Source organism: Apiospora marii (genome assembly GCF_038362585.1).
Source record: "Apiospora marii strain CBS 49790 chromosome Unknown utg000002l_segment0_segment0, whole genome shotgun sequence".
NCBI classification, from domain to species: domain Eukaryota; kingdom Fungi; phylum Ascomycota; class Sordariomycetes; order Amphisphaeriales; family Apiosporaceae; genus Apiospora; species Apiospora marii.
This window is the reverse complement of record NW_027117373.1, coordinates 2,851,613-2,870,105: the sequence shown is the minus strand read 5'-3', so window position 1 is coordinate 2,870,105 and position 18,493 is coordinate 2,851,613. Positions and strand designations below refer to the sequence as shown.

Here is an 18,493-nt window from a genome sequence, read left to right as displayed (position 1 = left end):
CATTGTCTAAATAAGATTTGGTTTTCACCCTCACACATCTGACCCCAGATGGAATGCCATGATTGTGAACTTGGCCAGGTTGAATGTTCGTAAATGCATGCACTTTATTGTGAAAAGTGGCATCAGATACGGCCAAGTTGCAAACATATTGTTTGCCCTGTAAAAGCTTAAGTCCCTCGAAATCAAGTACGAATATACTCAAGTATACTAGGGAGACAAACTCTGACTGGGTTGTGGCTATAGCACACAAGTTCATTTATTAGTATTGGTGGTTGGAGGAGCAGGGGCAGAGACAGGGGCAGCATTAGCGAAACTCTCCCGCAGCTGCACGGCGTCCTCCTCGATGCCGTCCACTCTGGCCGCCCTGCGCTCCTTGCCACGCAGGATCGTCATGCCCACCTCGCCGGCGGCGGCCAGGGCATAGAAGACGGTCACGATGACCAGGTCTACAAACTGGTGCACGACGGGGTACGGCGTCTGGTCGCGCGAGTTGGGCGTGCCGCCGAGGCCCAGCCCCGTGACCAGGGCGATGGTCTTGGTGGCGGCCACGGCCGCGCTGCCGGTCCAGAGGAACACGGACGCCACCCAGAACGGCGACAGAGCGTCGGACACGAAGGCGGCCAGGGGGCTGCGGTCGGTGCCCGTGCCTAGCCACAGCCGGTCGGCGAGCCGTAGTAGGGCGGCGGAGGCGGCACCGGCGTACGCGACGGGCAGGAGGCCGACGCCGAGCGAGGCGCGCTCGAGCTGCACGATCTCGACGCTCTGCATCAGCAGGACGACGACGACGGCGCCGTAGTAGCCGAGGGCGGGCAGCTTGTGCTTCAGGAGCGTGGCTGGGGGCTGCCGGCTGGTGGTAGGGTAGCGGCGCGTGTTGCTAGGGTTGGTGTTGTTGTTGCCGCCGCCGCCGCCGCTCAGGGGAAAGGGGTAGGGCGAGGATCGGGGGTAGAGGTAGTTGGTAGTGCGGCCGCCGCGCCGCCGCCGCCACCAGGACGCAATGATCATGCCGGGGAGGCTGAGGAGGAAAAGAAAGGTCGGCATGGGCGCAAGGACGGTGTCGAAGAAGCATTGGGTGACTAGATGGGGCGCCAGGGTGGACATGGGGCCCTGCAGAGGAATTAGCCGGCGGCGGCGGCGAGGACTGGGAAGAATCCCGACAGGGGAAAGAAAAAGAACTCACGAAGCCTTCTGGGCGGTTACTACATAACCTCGTCATGTCGGATTTTAGTGTGTGCTTTTTCAGTGTATAAATAATATAATAGGTATATTTATGGAGTATATTTGACCATGTCGTGTCGAGATCTTGCTACATGGATAGAATCTTTGGGCAGCAAGGCGTTGCTCTGCTAGGTACACGCAAGTGTGGGGAGCATCATGAAGATATAGGCTGCTACTAACTACATACTACTGCTCTGGTGGCACATGCCATGATGGGAATTGAACATCCGGATCTTCGACATGGTTATCTTCCCCATGGCACAGGAAGGTCCGAACACACTGGGGGAGGAAAGCGCTGCCGTCCAGACTGGGAGCGGCAGTGCGTTGAGACAGACTTTGTGCTTGAGACGACGTCGATGGTGCATACTCGGTGGTGTTTCAGCGTATGCAGGTACAATTGGAGACGTAGCTGTGATGGGATGGCAGGGTGCATCCCTGCATATCTCAGCTCAACTTCTCGCCTGCGACCACTAGACGAATCTGTCTGCCTGCCAATACGGCTGGTGTGCGATGTCGGTGGTGAATGATGTGCGCTGACAGGTTTCAGCGACAACCTAGTCATGCTATTAAAGTTAGGTCATATCCTAGACTTGCCCAATTGGCGGCGAGAGAACTAATAATGGCCATCCGACCAAGACGTGGAGGGCAGACAGAGTTGAGTCAAATACGACAACAGACAGACAGACAGACAGACAGACAAGCCTAGATGGATGCAGCAGCCGCGTTCAGCGAAACACACAACTCTACAGCAATATATACATACCTGGCCCTGCGTTTAACGCCACCTGCAGGTTCTCTTTCTCTCTCTCTCTCACACACACACACTCTCTCTCTGTGTGTGTGTCTGTCTCCCTATGCGCAGCCCTGTCTCCGCGAAAGGCTCTGCTCCCCTTGCCATGGACCTAGTCTTCAACCAGCCTTCTCTGTTTACGCCTGGTGAGTCCACGCAGACGGGCCAGAGAAACAACAACGAATCGGATGAACATTGATGAACGGCCTTGCTGGCCCACTGTATGTATGTAGGCCATTCCAGTATTTGAGAAAAGGAACGCAATTTCAATCAACTCAGCCTCCGTGTGTCATGAATGCGCAGTTCGAGGGTCGAGGTTCGTCACGACTGGCTTCTGTGCGGGGAGTGGCCCAGTCTATTGATCAAAATGTCGCTGCCCGGGGTGTGCAAAGGGGAGGAGGGGAACGGGGGGCCTTTACATTGAAACCGGTAAATATCACCCTTTATAATGTCATACGCATGCAAATAGGTTTCCTATACACGTCGATATTCTTCCCGCTGCCGTCCAGACATAGGCCCTCCGGACCGGTGGGATCTTCCCATGTACTTAATCAGCTTCCATGACCAAGTGGACAGAATACGCTCAAACGAATCCAGCACTTGCTGCCCGTATACATCCACTTCCTTTCCCAATGGTCTCAGTCGCCATGCGGCGGTCCTGAAATACGATCACTGTACTCTAGTCACCGATCAGTAATTGTCGCTGTCTTGTCTACTTACCTCGAACAATCGGGCAGACTGCAATGTGCCAGCGCAGAAGTATTTAAGATCACGCCGAGAAAAACTTGTATTACAGTGGATAGAGAGCTGGCGGCTGGGGAGTTCGAACCCCCCCTTTCGGATCCTCTTTTCACTCATTCATAAACCAATCCACACACTGGCTTTCGCGCAAGACGATGTACCGAACAGCTGTTCTATCGGGAGATATGAAGAGCTCGCGGTAAACTTCAAGTAAGTAAAACAGGGTACTGAATGACGGGGTATATGTATCAACGACGATGATGGCGTCCTGTGAGATACTCACAAAGTGGCCATCCATCGTATGCACTTGTCCTCATATATGATCCGTGTACCTACCCACAGTATGTGTATGTATGAAGACGTCGCCGTGGGGTCAGCTGTTCATCGAAATTCTGGATCATCGTGCCATTCACATGTATGTTTGCGGCACTGCTGCTACTACTCTACCTAGATCGAAGGAGCGTGCAAGCGATCGATGCCTCTGGGAACCAACATCATCACACATCATGTTGTTGTCGGGTATCACTGGAAGATTATTCTTGTAGTAACAAGCGAGTTATCTCGGGTTTGTTCACTCTCTGGATGGTCCAAGCCCGCCAGGTTGTTTTGAGTAATGGGCGGGAAAAGGTGCTCTCGATGGCCGCGAAGAATGGCCATGTGCCACGATCGGGGGCGCTGTTGGGAGGAAGTAAAAGCGCCCGCTCGGCTACCTAAGGCAAGCTTTGCTTCGCCATAGCCAGGAGAGGGGTGATGGTGGTTGGTGGTGAAAACAACGTTAATGGCAGGAAGGGGGCCACCTATGGACACACCCGGGCCACTTGGCAGTTGGTTCCCGTTTGCCTGCCTTCGCGATTGCCGTGATGTGGAGGGAGCTACCAGGGGGTTTAGGATCGAACCAAGGATTTCCCAATTCCTCACTCACCTCCTTCCCGGGCTCCAGATAAGCGCGAAGGCCTCGGAAGGCGCGGAACGTACAGTGATTGTCTTCCTGGCTTTTCGAAGGTCGCGCAAAGATTCAATATGTGGCCTGGTCCATTGGTAAGAAATGAGTCCTACAATTCATTCAAGAGGCATGGATTGAACCATCCCCGTAGTAGCTACATACTTGATTCATCCGCCGCCCAGTACGACGCAACCTGGCCTGTCAGCCTGCCATCTTTCGTCGGTCAAAGTACCATTTCTCCTGCATGCAGATCTCTCCCTAAAAGAAGCCGTCTTCGCCGTTCTTATGCCATCTAGGTAACGCATGCTGTCGGTAGACTAGCCATGCAGATTAGACTCCCAAAACCCCGATGTAATCCCCCCTTTGAACGCCTGGTAGCCCTGTAAAATGAAAGCTTGGTAGAAATCCGGGAAAGGCCCAACACCGAAACCCAAACAAAGTAGTAAAAATAACACGCAGATTGGGTATCAACGCAATGCCTAAAAGCAGATGGATGCCCAGAAGTTTGCCCCTTTATGCCTGATAGCACAGTAAATGCAATGGAGACTCCCGCCCACGTTTTCGAAACCGGGTCATCGTGTCCTCCGCCGCTCGGTGCGGAGGGCCGTCGTCGTGTATGTTGCTGTCGCTGTCGCTGTCTTCTTTTCTTTCTGTCGTTCTCTCTACCAAGTCTTCTCCGCCTGAAATCCCACGGAATACCGGGGTTCCGTGCTATCCCAGCATATGGGGATCATGGCGAGGAGATTGATGAATTGTTGTCCATTCTTCTTGAAGTTGACAACTTCGACGGCAAGTTCGGTGTTGCCCTCCACGGCGGATCGCATCTTCTTCATGGTGTCGCTGTCGATGTACTTGCGTGTAGATGACTTCTTGACCTTGCCACCGGGCGCTTGTAGAAACCGGCAGTTACGGCCTACAATTTCTTGCTGGCTGTAGCCAGTGAGTTCCGTAAATGGCTCGTTGGCATATACGACTGGGCAGTCAGGTTGTTGCAGATCGCACAGAATCAGAGCACATGAAGCGTCGATGGCACCGAGCTCAATGATGGGGTTGGCCCGTGTCATAACTCGGATCTAAAAAGAATATTAGTGCTGAATCAAGCTTGACTCCTAAGCAACACTACTCACGAGAATGCTCATCATATCATAACCACTAGGCGCGTAAAGACCCGGGTATATGATGGTATCGTGCACTGTGTCCTTTGGGACAGCAACGACTGATGTCATAGAGACTGACTCGGTCGTCGTTGTTTGCCCATCGGACTCATAATTGTACTACGGGAGTGTTAGAATATGGTAGCAATGTTGCCTAATACGAAGACAATTACTCCATGAGACTTTGGGGAATAGGATAGCCTACAGTGAAAGCACTCTGTTCCCAGGGATTCATGATGGGCATGGTAGCAGCAGACATCAGAGGCATAGTCATACTGAACAGAATCGTCGTAGATCGGCTGTGGTTTAGGTTCTGGCTGGTTTCCTCTTTTCGAAGTCGGAATCTAGCACGATATGGGGGCGGCGGCGGCGGCGGCGGCGAGGATGTGGTATCAGGAGGAAGCTGAGGAAGTAATTCAGAGCTGGAGCTAAGCAGTGATGTGGTGATGATTGATCCCGGAGCTATACGTTTTGCTGGTGACTGTGTTGAAGATTGAGTGAAGAGTAGGAAGAAGCAACAAAGGATCAGGATGTAGTTGAGGAAATCGCAGCAATTTGATCATCAACCATGGTTGCTTTGCTGTTCGACGTGTGTCCAAATAGAGGAGGGATCGTGATCAATGGGTCAAGTAGGCGTAATAGGCAAAGGGCTAAAGAAACAAGAATGAGACGCAAGGCGCCAATGTTTTAGGCGATCAGGGTTCGAAGATCGAACAGCAGCGTTAGAAAAAGGGACCATTATGGAGTTGAGAGCCTGCATGGGCAGCGAATGGCAGGGTCTGGGCCAGCCGGTACAGGATTGCGCAGAAATGGGATGCTGGGATGATCTGCCGTTGGATGATCTCGAGAGACAGACATGATAGCTGGGGATCGAAGGCGGATCTGGGTTTGCTTGGGAGCAGGGGCCGGGGCCAGGGGCCACCCGGTCAGCCAGTCACCAGTAGTCGCTCGCCTGACCACAAGCAGAGCTAGGCGGGCGAGGATGTTTTCGGTACCTACTACATCTGGTAAGAAGATGGAACGGCCGCACATGGGTTTGGTGGATCTACCCGTTTGCGGCTTTGGCTGACATCCTCAAGATGGCACACCATGGGCTTTGGCTCATCGGAAATTCACAAACCTCGATCTCGTTAAGATACCTCGATGCAATGCGACCAGTATTAGGCATCATCCATCACCCGACATCAAAATCTGGGCTTCTCGAGCTTCTTGCGAGGTCCAGTTGCAGGTTGCACATCTATTGATTAGGAAGAGGCAAAATGGAGATTGACAAAGAAGAGATCCCACTTGAGAAATTCGGCTATGTCATCATGTCCACTCTGGTGTTGACTGGTATCTGTGGAGAGCCGATGTTTCGATGTCTCCGTCATGTTCGGGTGTGCTAGAATCGGGATCCTGAAAGAGCATGGAAGCCAGTCAGATCCAGCAAGCGACATGACAATTGCCAAAAGCCGATTACCGCAAAGTGGTACGACGGTATCCTTCTCTCACGGACGTTGCTCGGCAATCCCCTTGCAGGCATCCGGGCAGCTGGGGATTGAAATGGCGGGAAAGCAAGCTCTCGATCATGAATTTGACTTTGCGAAAGCCGCATCGTGAGGGATCGAGTGGAACGCGGTGGAGTGGCAGAAAGCCGATCTGCTAATTTAGTGGGGGCATTCCGGGACAGCCCACTATCTCGAGCTTGCCAGCCTGCCTTTAGCACACTGTAGTCACCGTCCAGAGCAACTGGCCCGACCCAGGAACGCACTCATTTACAGTGTTGATTGCTGCCAAATGCACCGAAATCATCGTGATACCGCCAGATGTCGTGCCACTCATGATACAGTATTGCTTTCCTAATTGGTTCCAGGTCTCAGATTCCCGAGGTGGTTTGCAACAGCCACAGCATGAGACAGACAGCAGTTCGTTAGCCATGTCATGTTCAAGGTTGCTGTACTAACTGATTGATAAAGCGGTGCCAACATGAAGCTCCAGCCACGATAAAGCAGCCATCGGCGATATAGGTAGAAGTCAGCCACAACTGCTCGTGTCGACCTACTCATGACCTCACCTGCTGATCTAGACTGATCTAGCTCATCGAAAACAACCCAAGACATCACCAAATTGTTAGACTTCCCGCTTTGCTTCCCCATCTGAAATTTGAAGTATGGCTTTCTGAGTCTCGTGTTTCTAGGTACGACTAGTGGCAGTGGTATGGTACGTACGCCAAAAATAACTGTTGCATTGATGTCAATGGTGGCACCAAATCAAAGTCTCTGGCTGCTGCCATCCTTAGATGACATGACAAATAAATAACAACCAGCTTGCATCGCTTCGCGGCAAGAGAATTGAGCTATTGTCCACGACTTTCTTAATTTTGTTACTGTCGCCTTCTGGCCTGTTTCACTTTCCATGTCTCGGCGCAAAGCAACAGCGACACCAATGCTCCAGAGGCAGTCTTTCGCCGAACATGACTCGGGATGAGCCTACCTTTGTCCACAACAACTCAACCTAGCAGCTCACGGCAGCCACCAGAATGTCTATCTGCACGACGCTTATACCGTCGGTGGACTTCGTTCTATCCCTGGGGGAAATGGACAGGCAGCGATACACAAACGCTGCCTTCTAGTGACACAGATTCGTGTTGCCAAGAACCCACGGCGGCTCAAAACTTTAATGTACGGGCAAATGAACCAGTGCATTATTGGCGGTTGTTTCTGCCATGCTGCACGGCCATGTATGCTTGTGCGACATGAGTGTGTCTATCAGCTCAACAGAAAAACAGCATGACCGTTTTTATTCTATTCGTAGGATTAAAACGCCCCGAGTCTACATGGACAATGTTTGTAGAACGTCCCCTGCATGTTTCTATGATTTGAGCAGATGCGCATAGGGGGATCTTCCAAAACTCCCGACACGGTACAAATCAGCCCAGGAATATGTCTCCCAGGGTACTGTTGACGAGCCGGCCAAAGCCGGTCTGGCTAGCGGCAGCCATTCTAATTACGATAGGTGTGTGATAACGAATGAGTTCGGACGCTTCGGGAATAGGAACCCCCTGGGAATGTTGTGTGACTAACGACCTATCTACCATGGTTGTTATACAGCGCTTTTTCTCTCACTCTTTGACAGCCAAAACGTAACAAAATCGATCAGCCACTATGTCCCGGGTCAACCCCACGGCGATGGCGCCGAGGCCCATCCGATCGCGGGCGGGATACCACTACGCGTCATGTTCATTGGGGCCTCGATCGCCCGGGGCGAGGAGTCAACCCACAACGTTGGCTTCCGGCAACAGCTGCGAGACTGGATGGCTGCGCAGGGGAATCTGGTCAACTGCGTGGGCACGCAGCGGTTTGGCTATTATGTGGACGACGGCGGCAACACTGCCAACGGAACTGCTTTCCGAGATGACGACAACGAGGCCTACGGCGCGCACCGCATCCGCGACCTCCACGAAAAGTGTCGCGTTGCCATTCCCATGTACCGGCCCAACCTCATGCTCGTCCAGATCGGCACGAGCGACTGTTGGCGTGAGGACGACCCTGTCAACATCATCTCGCGCTATAAAGATTTCGTGCGCTATCTATTGCTGCCGGATGATAACGGGGGTGTGCAGCAGGTGGACGAGAGAGGTAACAAGGCTGGCGTGGATGCTACGGTCATCATGTCCACGTTGATCACGACCCCCAACAAGGACAAGGAGCGCTGCTTCTTCAGCGCCAACGCGCAGATCCGCCAGGCGGCGTTGGATTTGCAGCGTGAAGGCCTGCCCGTCGTGCTGGCCGAGATGCACTACGATCAGGGGCTTCCTGGCCGACCCCGCGAGAGCGACATCGGCCCGGACGACATCCACCCGACAGACGACGGCTATCTCATGATGGGCGACATCTTCAAGGAGGCCATCCGCGAAGCAGACCACAAGGGCTTCATCAAGCCGGCAGTGGATAACGGGGTTCCTGAGGATGGCAATGCAGAGCGACTTGCCGAGGAGGCTGCTGCTGCTGCCGCCGCCCAAGCTCAAACTCCAGCCCAACCTCCAGCACCAGCTGAAGAAGCCAAAGGCAAGCCACTGCCGCAGCGTCGGATCTGATGGGCTTCAAGGGATCTCGGGGAACGTCGATCAAAACCCAACTCTCAGAATGGTGCAAGATGATGGATAGGGGGGTTAGTGTTTGCTATTACGTACAAGAAGTCGAACACAACAGAGGCTCGTAATATTGCTCAGATAGCGTATCAACGAAGGTCAATTTGATATGCTTCCCTCCCCCTTATGTACAACGAAGTATCCAACACATAACACACTGCCTGGTCAAGATGAATAGCACAGAACCCATATAAGAGCCCCCAAATCAACATTTTAACCCCGGAGGATGGGAGAGTTGAGGAAATAAAGAGAGAAAGGAAGCAAAAGTTCCTCCTCTAAGCCCACCTCCGTATCCTCCCTCTCCTGGTCTGTCTTTTGGCGCTTACTGGGTGAAGGTGGAGTTGATCGGGCCGAACTTGATGTTGCTGTAGATAACTTGGCTGCTTCCCTGCTTGCCCTCGACGTCGGCGGGCACGCCCGAGGTGGTCTCGCAGGTGCCGCGGCCCACACCAGGGGTCGACGGGTCCTTGTCGAGGGGGTAGCTGCTGTCGAGCCACAGCATGTTTGCGTAGTGCTGTTGGGTGTGTTTTGCGTCAGCCATCTCACGTTGTGGTGTTGTGTGTGAAGAGAATGGAAGAGAAGAGAAGAGGAACAGAACGGGAAAGAAAACTCACGTCGTCCCAGAGAGACATGACCAAGACCATGTTGCCGGCCAGGGCCTTGGCCATCTGCTGGAGCCCGCCCTTGCTGGTGAAGTCGTCGGTGTCGCCAAAGGCCGTCTTCTGCGAGTTGCAGAACTGCTCGTCGACCTGGTTGCCGCCGTTGCCCTCGATGGTGGACTCGGAGTTGGGGATGACCTTGCCGCCCTGCACGTAGTAGCGGCGGATGGCCTCGAGGCTGCTGCCCGACCCGATGAACTGCGTCACCACCGTGATCTTTTTGTTGGTGTCGACCGTCATGCCGGGGCCGTAGAAGTCCTTGACGCCCTGCCGGTACGAGTTGAAGTCGCAGCCGTCCGGGTCGCAGTCGCCCGCGTACCGGTCCGACGAGTACGTCCCGCCACAGCCGTCGCCCTGGCACGCCTTCTGGCCGATGGTCTTGCAGGGGTGGGGCGTGTACGCCGTCGAGATGCTGTTGGCCTCTGTTTCAAAGTTATTTGTCAATGTCAGTTTCCCCCCCTTTTTTTCTCGACATTCAAATAGGGGGAGGGGAAGAGGGCAATGGGGGACACTTACCCCAGATATCCATCTCGGAGCAGCAGGACCCGCGGGCGCCGACGCCGGCGTTCTCGTCGTTGGAAGAGGGCTCCCACTGGTCCGAGTTGGCCTCGCCGTCGATGAACTTGAGATCGCGCGGGCATTGGGCGTCGCAGTAGCCCGTGCCGTACTTGGCGCCGGCCTTGTTGGCCGAGTACTTTGATTTACCGCCGTCCTCGTCCATGGAGACGAAGTACAGGGCGCCGTTCAGGCCGCACCCGAGCTTGGACAGATCCACGTCGAAGGTGAACTCGTTGCCCAGGAGCTTGAACATCTGGTACTTGTCCGCCCCGTTCATCAGGTAGGTGCGCGATCCGATGTTGGTAGCTGTATGGTCCCAGACCATGGTGGTTAGTTTCTGCTCTGTTTTATCCCCCTGGACTGCTCTTCGATCCAAACTCTCTTCTTCGGGACATGGCAAGTAAAGAGGACGACTCACAGTACTCGCCCTTGGTCACAAACTTAAGGGTCAGGGCGTTGCCGCTGGTCTGGATGCCGTAGGTGCTCGAGTAGTCGGCGCCGTCGACGGCGCACTTCTGAGAGCACGACTTGGCGTCGGAGCAGATGCTCGAGTCCCACTCGTTGCCGGTGTAGCAGTTGGTGGTGCCGCTGGTCTCGTGCAGCCAGCGCCAGTTGGAGTCGATGGTGATCTCGCCGCTGACGGTCTGGCAGCTGCCGCCGCTGCTGCACTTCTGCCAGCTCAGCTTGGGGTGCGTCTCGCTGGTCTGGGTGCCGACCTGCTGGGCGCCGGCCGTGGCCAGGAGGCCGCCGAGGAGCGCGACTTTGGAAAGCATCGTGGACTGGAAAGGGGAACAGGGTGAGTTTGGGACTAAGCAAACACAGGCAGTTGGAACAGGGGCAAAAGGTGTGGATGAGGGTGGGAGAAGACCGGACAGTCGGATCAGATCTCAGATGGGTTATGACGGTATGCCATCCTTTATAATAGGTGCCACCCTCCTCCTCTCGACTTCGAGAGCCCCGTCCTACAAGTTGACCTTATTGTAGTTTCCGAATTAGGAACTCGGCCGTCCTATCCCATGATCCACGCATGGCCATATTGCGCCCAGATGGGCCAGACGGCACACTGGGCCTATTTCCCGATAGGTTCATTCTGGAAAGGGTAATAGGCTTGTTCCGAGATGCCTCCTTACGTATGCAGAACCAAGGTGGGATTGGGTAGGAACCAAAGGGCTGTGCTATATGGAAGGAAGATCCAGCAAATGCTAGCGCCAAGATTGGCCCAAGAGGTCTGATTGACGGTATATTACCGAAACAGATCCCGTGAAACGGAAAACTTCCCTTTCTGGATGAATATATACCTACATGTATGGCTTCTATCGTCTCCAACCAGTATTGTGGCATGTCCGTGCTGGGAGGTACTGTTACCCGTAGCACCAAAGTCAAGGCAATAGAGAGCAACTTCAATGAAGCAACACACAAAGCTCTTTGGCATGTTTAGAGTCAGGCCATCCATCGGACAGTCGGCTCTCGTGATCCTGGCTTGGTCACTGTAGCAGCACCACTTGACAGTCGATGGTGGGCAGACATGAACCCCATCCCAAAGACCGTGACAGGAACTACTAAGGTGTCTGCGGAGGAGGTGTTCCTGATATTGATAATATGCGAGGATGTGTAATATACCATCCTGGCCACTAAGATGATCATCTGACTCATGGAATTTCCAACCTGTTGCCTTCGAGGGGGTCATAGATACGCAGGAACATTCCCATCCACGGCAACGAGTGCTCCGAAACACCATCCAGATCTATTCCAGGTGATATCGTCCAATCGTAATCTGGCGAAAAGATTAAAAAGCCCAGATAGATGCATACCCTCCTAGTACCCACGGGCGAGTAATACATTGCGCTCTGGACGAGACTTAGGTGGTGGTAATAGGCCAAGCAAGATTACAACATTAAGCAGTGTGTTCACATACAACATGCATCGACTCACACCTGACTGGCCCATGATTGGTCCTCGGTCTAGATTCGTACTCGAGAGAAGGAGAGAGCAAGAGAGATGCAAAAAGGTATTCTTGGCGGCTAAACTGCCGGCTCATGCACCCCAACAGACTAGAAGGGTTGGAGAATCTGGGGTAGCCACCATAGCTTGACAGCGGGCCGATCTTCTCGCTTTCAGTCTGCCCAGTCTTGCTTATTGCCTCGCCTAGAATGCTTGTACAAACCCCAAAGCATCTCGGCATGTCTGGGCAGCGATCAAAGCAAGGGGGGACATGGCGGAGCGAAGCATACTTAGGGCATTGCGGCGTCCCACGTCTTTGCACCCAAGTATCATGTCGATCGAACGATATGGCTCAATATGAATCAACTACCTTGCGAGAGAGCATCGGCGGGAAGGGCTGGATGGGGGCTATACTGTAATCTGGTAACGTACCGTTGGCAGGTATCACGGTCCCTCGACCACCGCCAAACAAGGCTTGCCCCTCTTCTTGGCAATACCGGAATGTTTGCATAACATATGTTGCCAATGGAGAATGTTTGGTTGGGATGCTTGCTTTTAGCCATCGAGGTGGTTCGGTGTAACCTTTCAGAGCGACTGCCGGGAGCTAGGACTTGGAAGCTACAAGGTATGTACAAGGCGAGGTAACATCGTTGATGCGTGATCAGTCAATCACGATGATCTACCATAGTCATTAGATGAGGTGGCTTCGGAGGACAAGGTAGTAGTGTAGCCGTTCGAAACTGGGACATTTGATTTTGCAATGTATACTCTATGTACAGGGTCGACAAAAGACGATGCGGCCCAGGGAAACAGCTTCCGAGGTCTGTAAAGCAACATCGGCTGATTGAGCACATCCATTGTTTCTAGCTGGGCACATCTGGCATAGGACATTCGAATGCACACTCCGAGACGCTGGCTTTATGTGGCATGCGAGGCGCGTCAACTGGAGTAGCGGTGCACTCAACACATCTCTTCTTCCGAGAAAGCTGTACAACCCGACCCTCGTCAAGCGTCGTGACATGAGATTATATAAGCCGGACGTAGCATCTCTTGATCCCTCGTATGCGATGCATGCTTTGACTCGTCGGCAAGGGGTGGACCAAATTGGATTACCTGAATTCCGCGAATGTATACCATACGATAGTGCGCAATCTAGTCGCCTTGTCACATAATCCCAGGCTTGGCAAAGAAAACAAGCTGGATGCTAGGCTGGTTTTGTGTGAGACTGACAGGCTCAATGTTTCATCGCCGACAACACAAAATACCTCTTGATCTTTCTGTACAAAGCCCAGGAACGTATACAACCATCGGTACCTGCCCAGCTGCCTTGGCACATAGACTGGACAAGTCTCATGCGCAGATCCTAGCCTTGACTTTTGGGGTCATGTACAAAACAATCAGTTCGATTCGGTCCAGGCCCCTCAAACAGAGCATGGGTACCATGTGCCTTGGATCTCAGGATAGGGGTTGCGTCAGTCGCGGAAAATGACCTGCGGTAGTTCGTCGGACTCGGTAAGATTCAGAATGTGGTCCCTTGGGTCCCAGAGGTGCAGCGTTTGCGCATACTTGGATCCCGGCGATGTATGCTCCTACGAATTGGCCCAATCCGCAGTAGCCTCCAAAGGAAGGAACTGTTTTCGCAACATAACGGCTCGGGTGATTGCATCGATGGTTTGCTTAGTACACGCTGCGAGAATAATGCCACTCGTCATACATAGGGCTCACACTCGTAGTCCCGGTTGTATGGGCTTGGCGTCTCTTCACGTAAGGGCAAGTAGCCAAGACGAGCAAGAAGGTGGTTACCGTCCCTCGTTGCCAGCTTCCTCGTCCGGCACACCCAATGAGCCAAGTTTGTCGTCTAGCCACTTGGCAAGCTCTTCAGCTTGTCTGCGCATCAGGACCACGCCTGCGGCGTTCACGCTGCCCATAGTTGTGGCGCTGGCCGTCGTGGCTGCCCCAGCACTCGCGACGCTTTCGACCTCGGACGGCGACCCCAGAGGTGTTGGGTGCGACGAAGATGCCGCCGGCGGTACTTGGAGCGATTGGCTCTGCCCCTGCGCGAACGGTGCCTGTTCCCCGCTGTCCGGTATTGGCCCGATGCACACGAACAGCAGCCCGCATCTGAGCTTGCGCACCACCAGCACCGCGCCTGTGAGTTGTATGGTGATGGCGCCCGACGTCGGGTCCTGGCGCGCCTTGGTGCCGGCGGGGGCAGACGGCAACGCCTCAGCTACAGCCGCGCTGGTGCCTTGGGCGGCGTAGATGGTCCATATGGACGCGGCTACTGTGCATTGCGTTCGCAAGGTGCTGACGGGGTGTGGCGAGGCATGGGCCAGCAGCTTCCCGGACAATGTCGTCAGCAAGGTCGTATGGATCTGTGGCGACAGATTCGACTGTAGAAAGGACGTGAGCCGTTTCGTCAAGAGCAGAGGTGGTGTAGGCGCGGGTAGCGACATTGGGGTTGATTTGGGCTGCTGCTTTGGTGGATGGGCCAAAGCCTTAGACTTTGATGAGTTGTGGGAATTCGGATGTTCGGCGCGAGCGGCTGCACAGGTTTTTGAAGAAAGGGCGCAGATGAATGGAGATCCTGATCTGCGTCTACTTCGGAGGTCGCTATGGGGTGGGGAGTGATTTCGTGTCTCGAGGGAGTTCCGAGTCGGGATGATAAGCATCTGCTCGAGCTGCTCAAGCTTGCCTTGGGGAAGTGATGAGGTCGAGGCAGGCATGCGGTGACATACATAACCCCCCACTTTGGAAATAGCGATGGGCCCAGGGGACCTATGGCCCAAGCGTCCCCACCACTAACTCCCTGGCACCTGGCTCTCAACTCCCGCCTTCTACCTACTCCATATCACAACTGCATCATCACCCTTTGCCACTTGGCTTCAACTCGGGCTTTATGAGAACACATCTAGCCGATCTTCCGGGACCCAGTCTGAGACCGCGAGGCCTTGGAACAAATTACATGCAGTTTAATTGACTACTCTAGCAACTCGATAATGCTATAGGAGGAGACGAGTCAGGGCCACGCCGAGGCCTCATGGCAAATGACTAATCCTGTCCCGATTGGCCCCCATCGTCTACTTGGTGGTTGCGCCGCTCGTACCTCTCAACCGTTGTCTGGCAGAGCTCCGCGATCTCTTGAAGAAGCTTCTCGCGGGTGGGGCTAGTGGATGGCGGCTCCAGCTCCTCATCTCTGACCTTGTCATCTTCCTTGACCAACTGCTCGTTCCGCCGCCTAGTCAACTCAGCTTCGCTGGCCCTCCTCTCCGCCTCGGCCTCGGCGCGCTTGACCTGCACATCCTCTATCGTCACCACAGCCTTGCCATCGCGATCAGTCTCCCGGAAGTTTTGGAACCCCTCCTTCGCTCTCAGGTAGAGTTCAAAGGTAGCTTGGTGCTCGAGCTCGGTTCTTGACATGAGCTCCCATACCAGATCCTTCAGATCTGCACTGTAGTTGGCGTTGCTGAACGTTTGGTTCCAGTCCTCCTCGCTACTGTCACGGATATACTCCATGTGCTTCATGGCCGCCATATGAGGTTTGACCATCATCCCCATGAGTATATCACCGACCGACCGATACTCACTTATGATGGTGTATGGTTGTTCAAACTAGCCGCGGCTGTCAGATGACGATTCATACGCATGAGAAACTGGGGTAGGCACTCACCTGTGGCGGATGGTACATCGGCATGTCCTTGTTCTTGCGGAGCTTTTCCTGTGTGTCAAAGCCATCTTGCCCGGCCAGAACCTTGCCCTGGCCGGGAGGTACCCGGCCTCCGAGGACGCCGTTCACGTGCCCCGAAACGAATGCCTTGCTCAAATTCCCCAGTTTGCACTGCCCGTAAGTCACACTCATTGTGTGCGGGTGGCAGAAGAAAATGTTTGCTGGGGTAATGTCCCTGTGCAGTATCGTCTGCCAGTCCAAACCAGCATCGAAGACCTCATATTCATTGGTGTCGGGGTCCAAGTCTTCGCGGATTCCGTCGTGCAACCACGCAAGCCCCTTGAGAGTGGAACATAGAACGTGCCAGCATAGAGACTCCGGTAGGAACCGGTCATGTTCAATGGGGATTTCGTAACGCACATCGTTGTTACTAGAATTTACAATTCGCATTTCTGTCTGGAACAGGTTTTCCAGGGTCCCGGCGTTGCAGTAGTCGTAGATGAAAAAGTGAGTTACTTCGCCGGGCTGCTTGCTGTTCTTCCAGCCAATGAGCTGTACCCAGTCAATAAAATTGACGAGGTTCTCGTGGTTGAGGACTGCCATCAGGGGCTCGATCATACGCTGGTTGTCGAGCAGCCATAGGAGCGAAGTGTGACTGGCCGCGTCACTCGCATGGTCGAGAAGCCAAGAGGAGACATCGCGAGCGAGGAACTGCGCGCGGTCACTCTTCCGTACCACTTTCCAGATGCCAGGGGACACCTCCGAGGTGAAGTCGTACTTGGATGCCTGCCTCGACAGCTCGGAGGCAGCTCTCTTCGAAAGGCCGCGGTAAGGTTCCTCCATAGTTTGGCAGTATGCGCGTGCGCTCAGGTAGTTGTTGGTTGCTTGGAAGCAAAAAACAAGAAAGCGAGGGGGCCAGAATCAAGGTTGAGAGCGAGGTTTGTTGTAGACAACCACATCATCCCTTTGAACGCACGCGTCAGACTCTTTGTTGTCTATCCTCGGAGACATGTTGAACACATTCCAAGCACACAAAGCTACTCGAAGCAGCCATTGTTGTCTTAGAAGAGTACCTAATGCAAAACCGTCACTTTATGGGTGCCATGGTATTGCATTCTTCGCGTCACTGTGAGAGGTCGGCTTTACCATGTTTTTATGTAGAAATTTGGCAGTAGTAACCAGTATGTGGTGCATCGGAGTTCTATTTGGTAGCATGGCGCACATGTTTTGAAGCCAATTTGTTACAGCAATGCAGATAGTCGATGCCATGGCCCATACCTTGGGCAATACTCCCAGACAAGGGACCTGGCTGTAGCAAAGTGGTACACCACAATGCCGATCGTGGCAAGTATAATGATATCAATCCACCACAATGCTGCGTGATCATTTGGGAGCAATTCAGAGTTTACGCAATCAATTTCGTTCGAGGAAATGCTTGCACGCGGCATACGGATGGACGGCACGTAACACGCGATATTTTCGAATCTCAATAGTTGTTGCTGGTCTTCAGGCGAACCAACATGCGCCGTGTATGCACAGGCGCACGCATGGCGCCGTCGTGACCCGTTATGTTTTGGACGCTATCAAAACGACTTGCCATGATAGGCATTGAGTTCCCGAGGAAGCTTGACTTTTATCGAAAAAGCATTTGATAGGTTACAATACCTCAAAGGCGGATTTTAGGCGCGTGCTTGCATTCCTTCGCGCTACCTGCATGCTCCTGTTCCCGCATTCGTTAGCCGCCTTGGGTGGTGATGTTGGGGCGGCACGTTTTGGGGGCGCTTGGTCGACTTGGCCCCGAGGCCCCTCACCCATCCTGCTGCCCAATTCGTGGCAGCGTGGGTTTGGTAGGGACCGTTCGCGAATGTCGGCTGTTTCTACAAGCCGGGCGGGCCACTGTTTCCAGCCAGGCCAAACGAACCAGAGGCGCGGAGGGGAAGAGAAAACTGACGACGCGCAAGTGCGTGATCTACATACTACTACAGTACGGCGCAGGCAGTTGGGCTATCAAACAAGGCTGCCTTGGCCGCATGATGTTTGCGATTGTTTCGATTCTAGCCCGGGCCGTTGAGATGGCGGCGCTGGGTGCTGAGTGCCGCCAGAGAGGACCAATTTCTGGAAGAGCAGGACCTTTGATTTGATTCATCTGATCGTTGGTTCCTGGCGTGCTCGTGCCGGTGGCAGCTTTGTGTCCGTGTGTGGGCCTGTTCTATCTTGGCTTTCCCCATGTCCTGTTTCGGGGGCCAAGCTGCTAACCCAATGGGCCTAGCGACAGGGAAGATCAGGGCAGGACAGGGCAGGGCAGAGCAAGACAGGGCAGGACAGGGCAGGGCAGAGCAAGACAGGGCAGGAATCAGGGGGCGGCTAGAGAGGTTCCCTTCTGGGGCCCATGCCAATTTTGAATTTCATCAGGAGACCCGAAGTCCAAAACGCGCGAGCTGGGATTCGGAAGCCCACTGCTGCGCTAAGCCCTTCGCAGCAGGTCTTCCATGGTAATTGACCAATGGCCCATGCCTTGCGTCCTCGCGGGTCACAGCCATCCACAGACCCTTGAGAATCTTACAGCCAATCCGGAGTTATTGTTGCTGGCATACATATCGTAATGTTGCACTCGACTTCAAACTCGCCAAGCCATGGTGGCCCCCTTTTCGGCAGGCCCTCTCTATTTGATGCAACACCACCTTAAAGTAGATTGC

The 18,493-nt window shown here is 53.9% G+C and overlaps 6 protein-coding genes across 6 annotated transcripts; 1 reads left to right on the top strand and 5 right to left on the bottom strand.

Annotated features, from left to right (window-relative positions):
* Positions 1–252: 252 nt before the first annotated feature.
* Positions 253–1,098, bottom strand: PG985_002588 (uncharacterized protein; the record flags this gene model as incomplete). The annotated part of the gene is made up of 1 exon (XM_066822357.1): positions 253–1,098. The coding sequence occupies one exon, from the start codon at positions 1,096–1,098 to the stop codon at positions 253–255; it is 846 nt and encodes a 281-aa protein (XP_066689789.1).
* Positions 1,099–4,351: 3,253 nt separating this feature from the next.
* PG985_002587 (vivid PAS protein VVD) lies at positions 4,352–5,078 on the bottom strand (the record flags this gene model as incomplete). Its single annotated transcript, XM_066822356.1, has 3 exons — positions 4,352–4,762; positions 4,817–4,963; positions 5,049–5,078. 3 exons carry the CDS (start codon positions 5,076–5,078, stop codon positions 4,352–4,354), a joined length of 588 nt encoding a protein of 195 aa, XP_066689788.1.
* Positions 5,079–8,057: 2,979 nt separating this feature from the next.
* On the top strand, positions 8,058–8,918 carry PG985_002586 (uncharacterized protein; the record flags this gene model as incomplete). Its single annotated transcript, XM_066822355.1, has 1 exon — positions 8,058–8,918. The coding sequence occupies one exon, from the start codon at positions 8,058–8,060 to the stop codon at positions 8,916–8,918; it is 861 nt and encodes a 286-aa protein (XP_066689787.1).
* A 376-nt stretch (positions 8,919–9,294) lies between these two features.
* PG985_002585 (exoglucanase 1) lies at positions 9,295–10,962 on the bottom strand (the record flags this gene model as incomplete). Its single annotated transcript, XM_066822354.1, has 4 exons — positions 9,295–9,486; positions 9,587–10,053; positions 10,148–10,549; positions 10,608–10,962. 4 exons carry the CDS (start codon positions 10,960–10,962, stop codon positions 9,295–9,297), a joined length of 1,416 nt encoding a protein of 471 aa, XP_066689786.1.
* A 2,967-nt stretch (positions 10,963–13,929) lies between these two features.
* On the bottom strand, positions 13,930–14,586 carry PG985_002584 (uncharacterized protein; the record flags this gene model as incomplete). The annotated part of the gene is made up of 1 exon (XM_066822353.1): positions 13,930–14,586. The coding sequence occupies one exon, from the start codon at positions 14,584–14,586 to the stop codon at positions 13,930–13,932; it is 657 nt and encodes a 218-aa protein (XP_066689785.1).
* A 595-nt stretch (positions 14,587–15,181) lies between these two features.
* Positions 15,182–16,640, bottom strand: PG985_002583 (uncharacterized protein; the record flags this gene model as incomplete). The annotated part of the gene is made up of 2 exons (XM_066822352.1): positions 15,182–15,742; positions 15,801–16,640. 2 exons carry the CDS (start codon positions 16,638–16,640, stop codon positions 15,182–15,184), a joined length of 1,401 nt encoding a protein of 466 aa, XP_066689784.1.
* Positions 16,641–18,493: the final 1,853 nt, after the last annotated feature.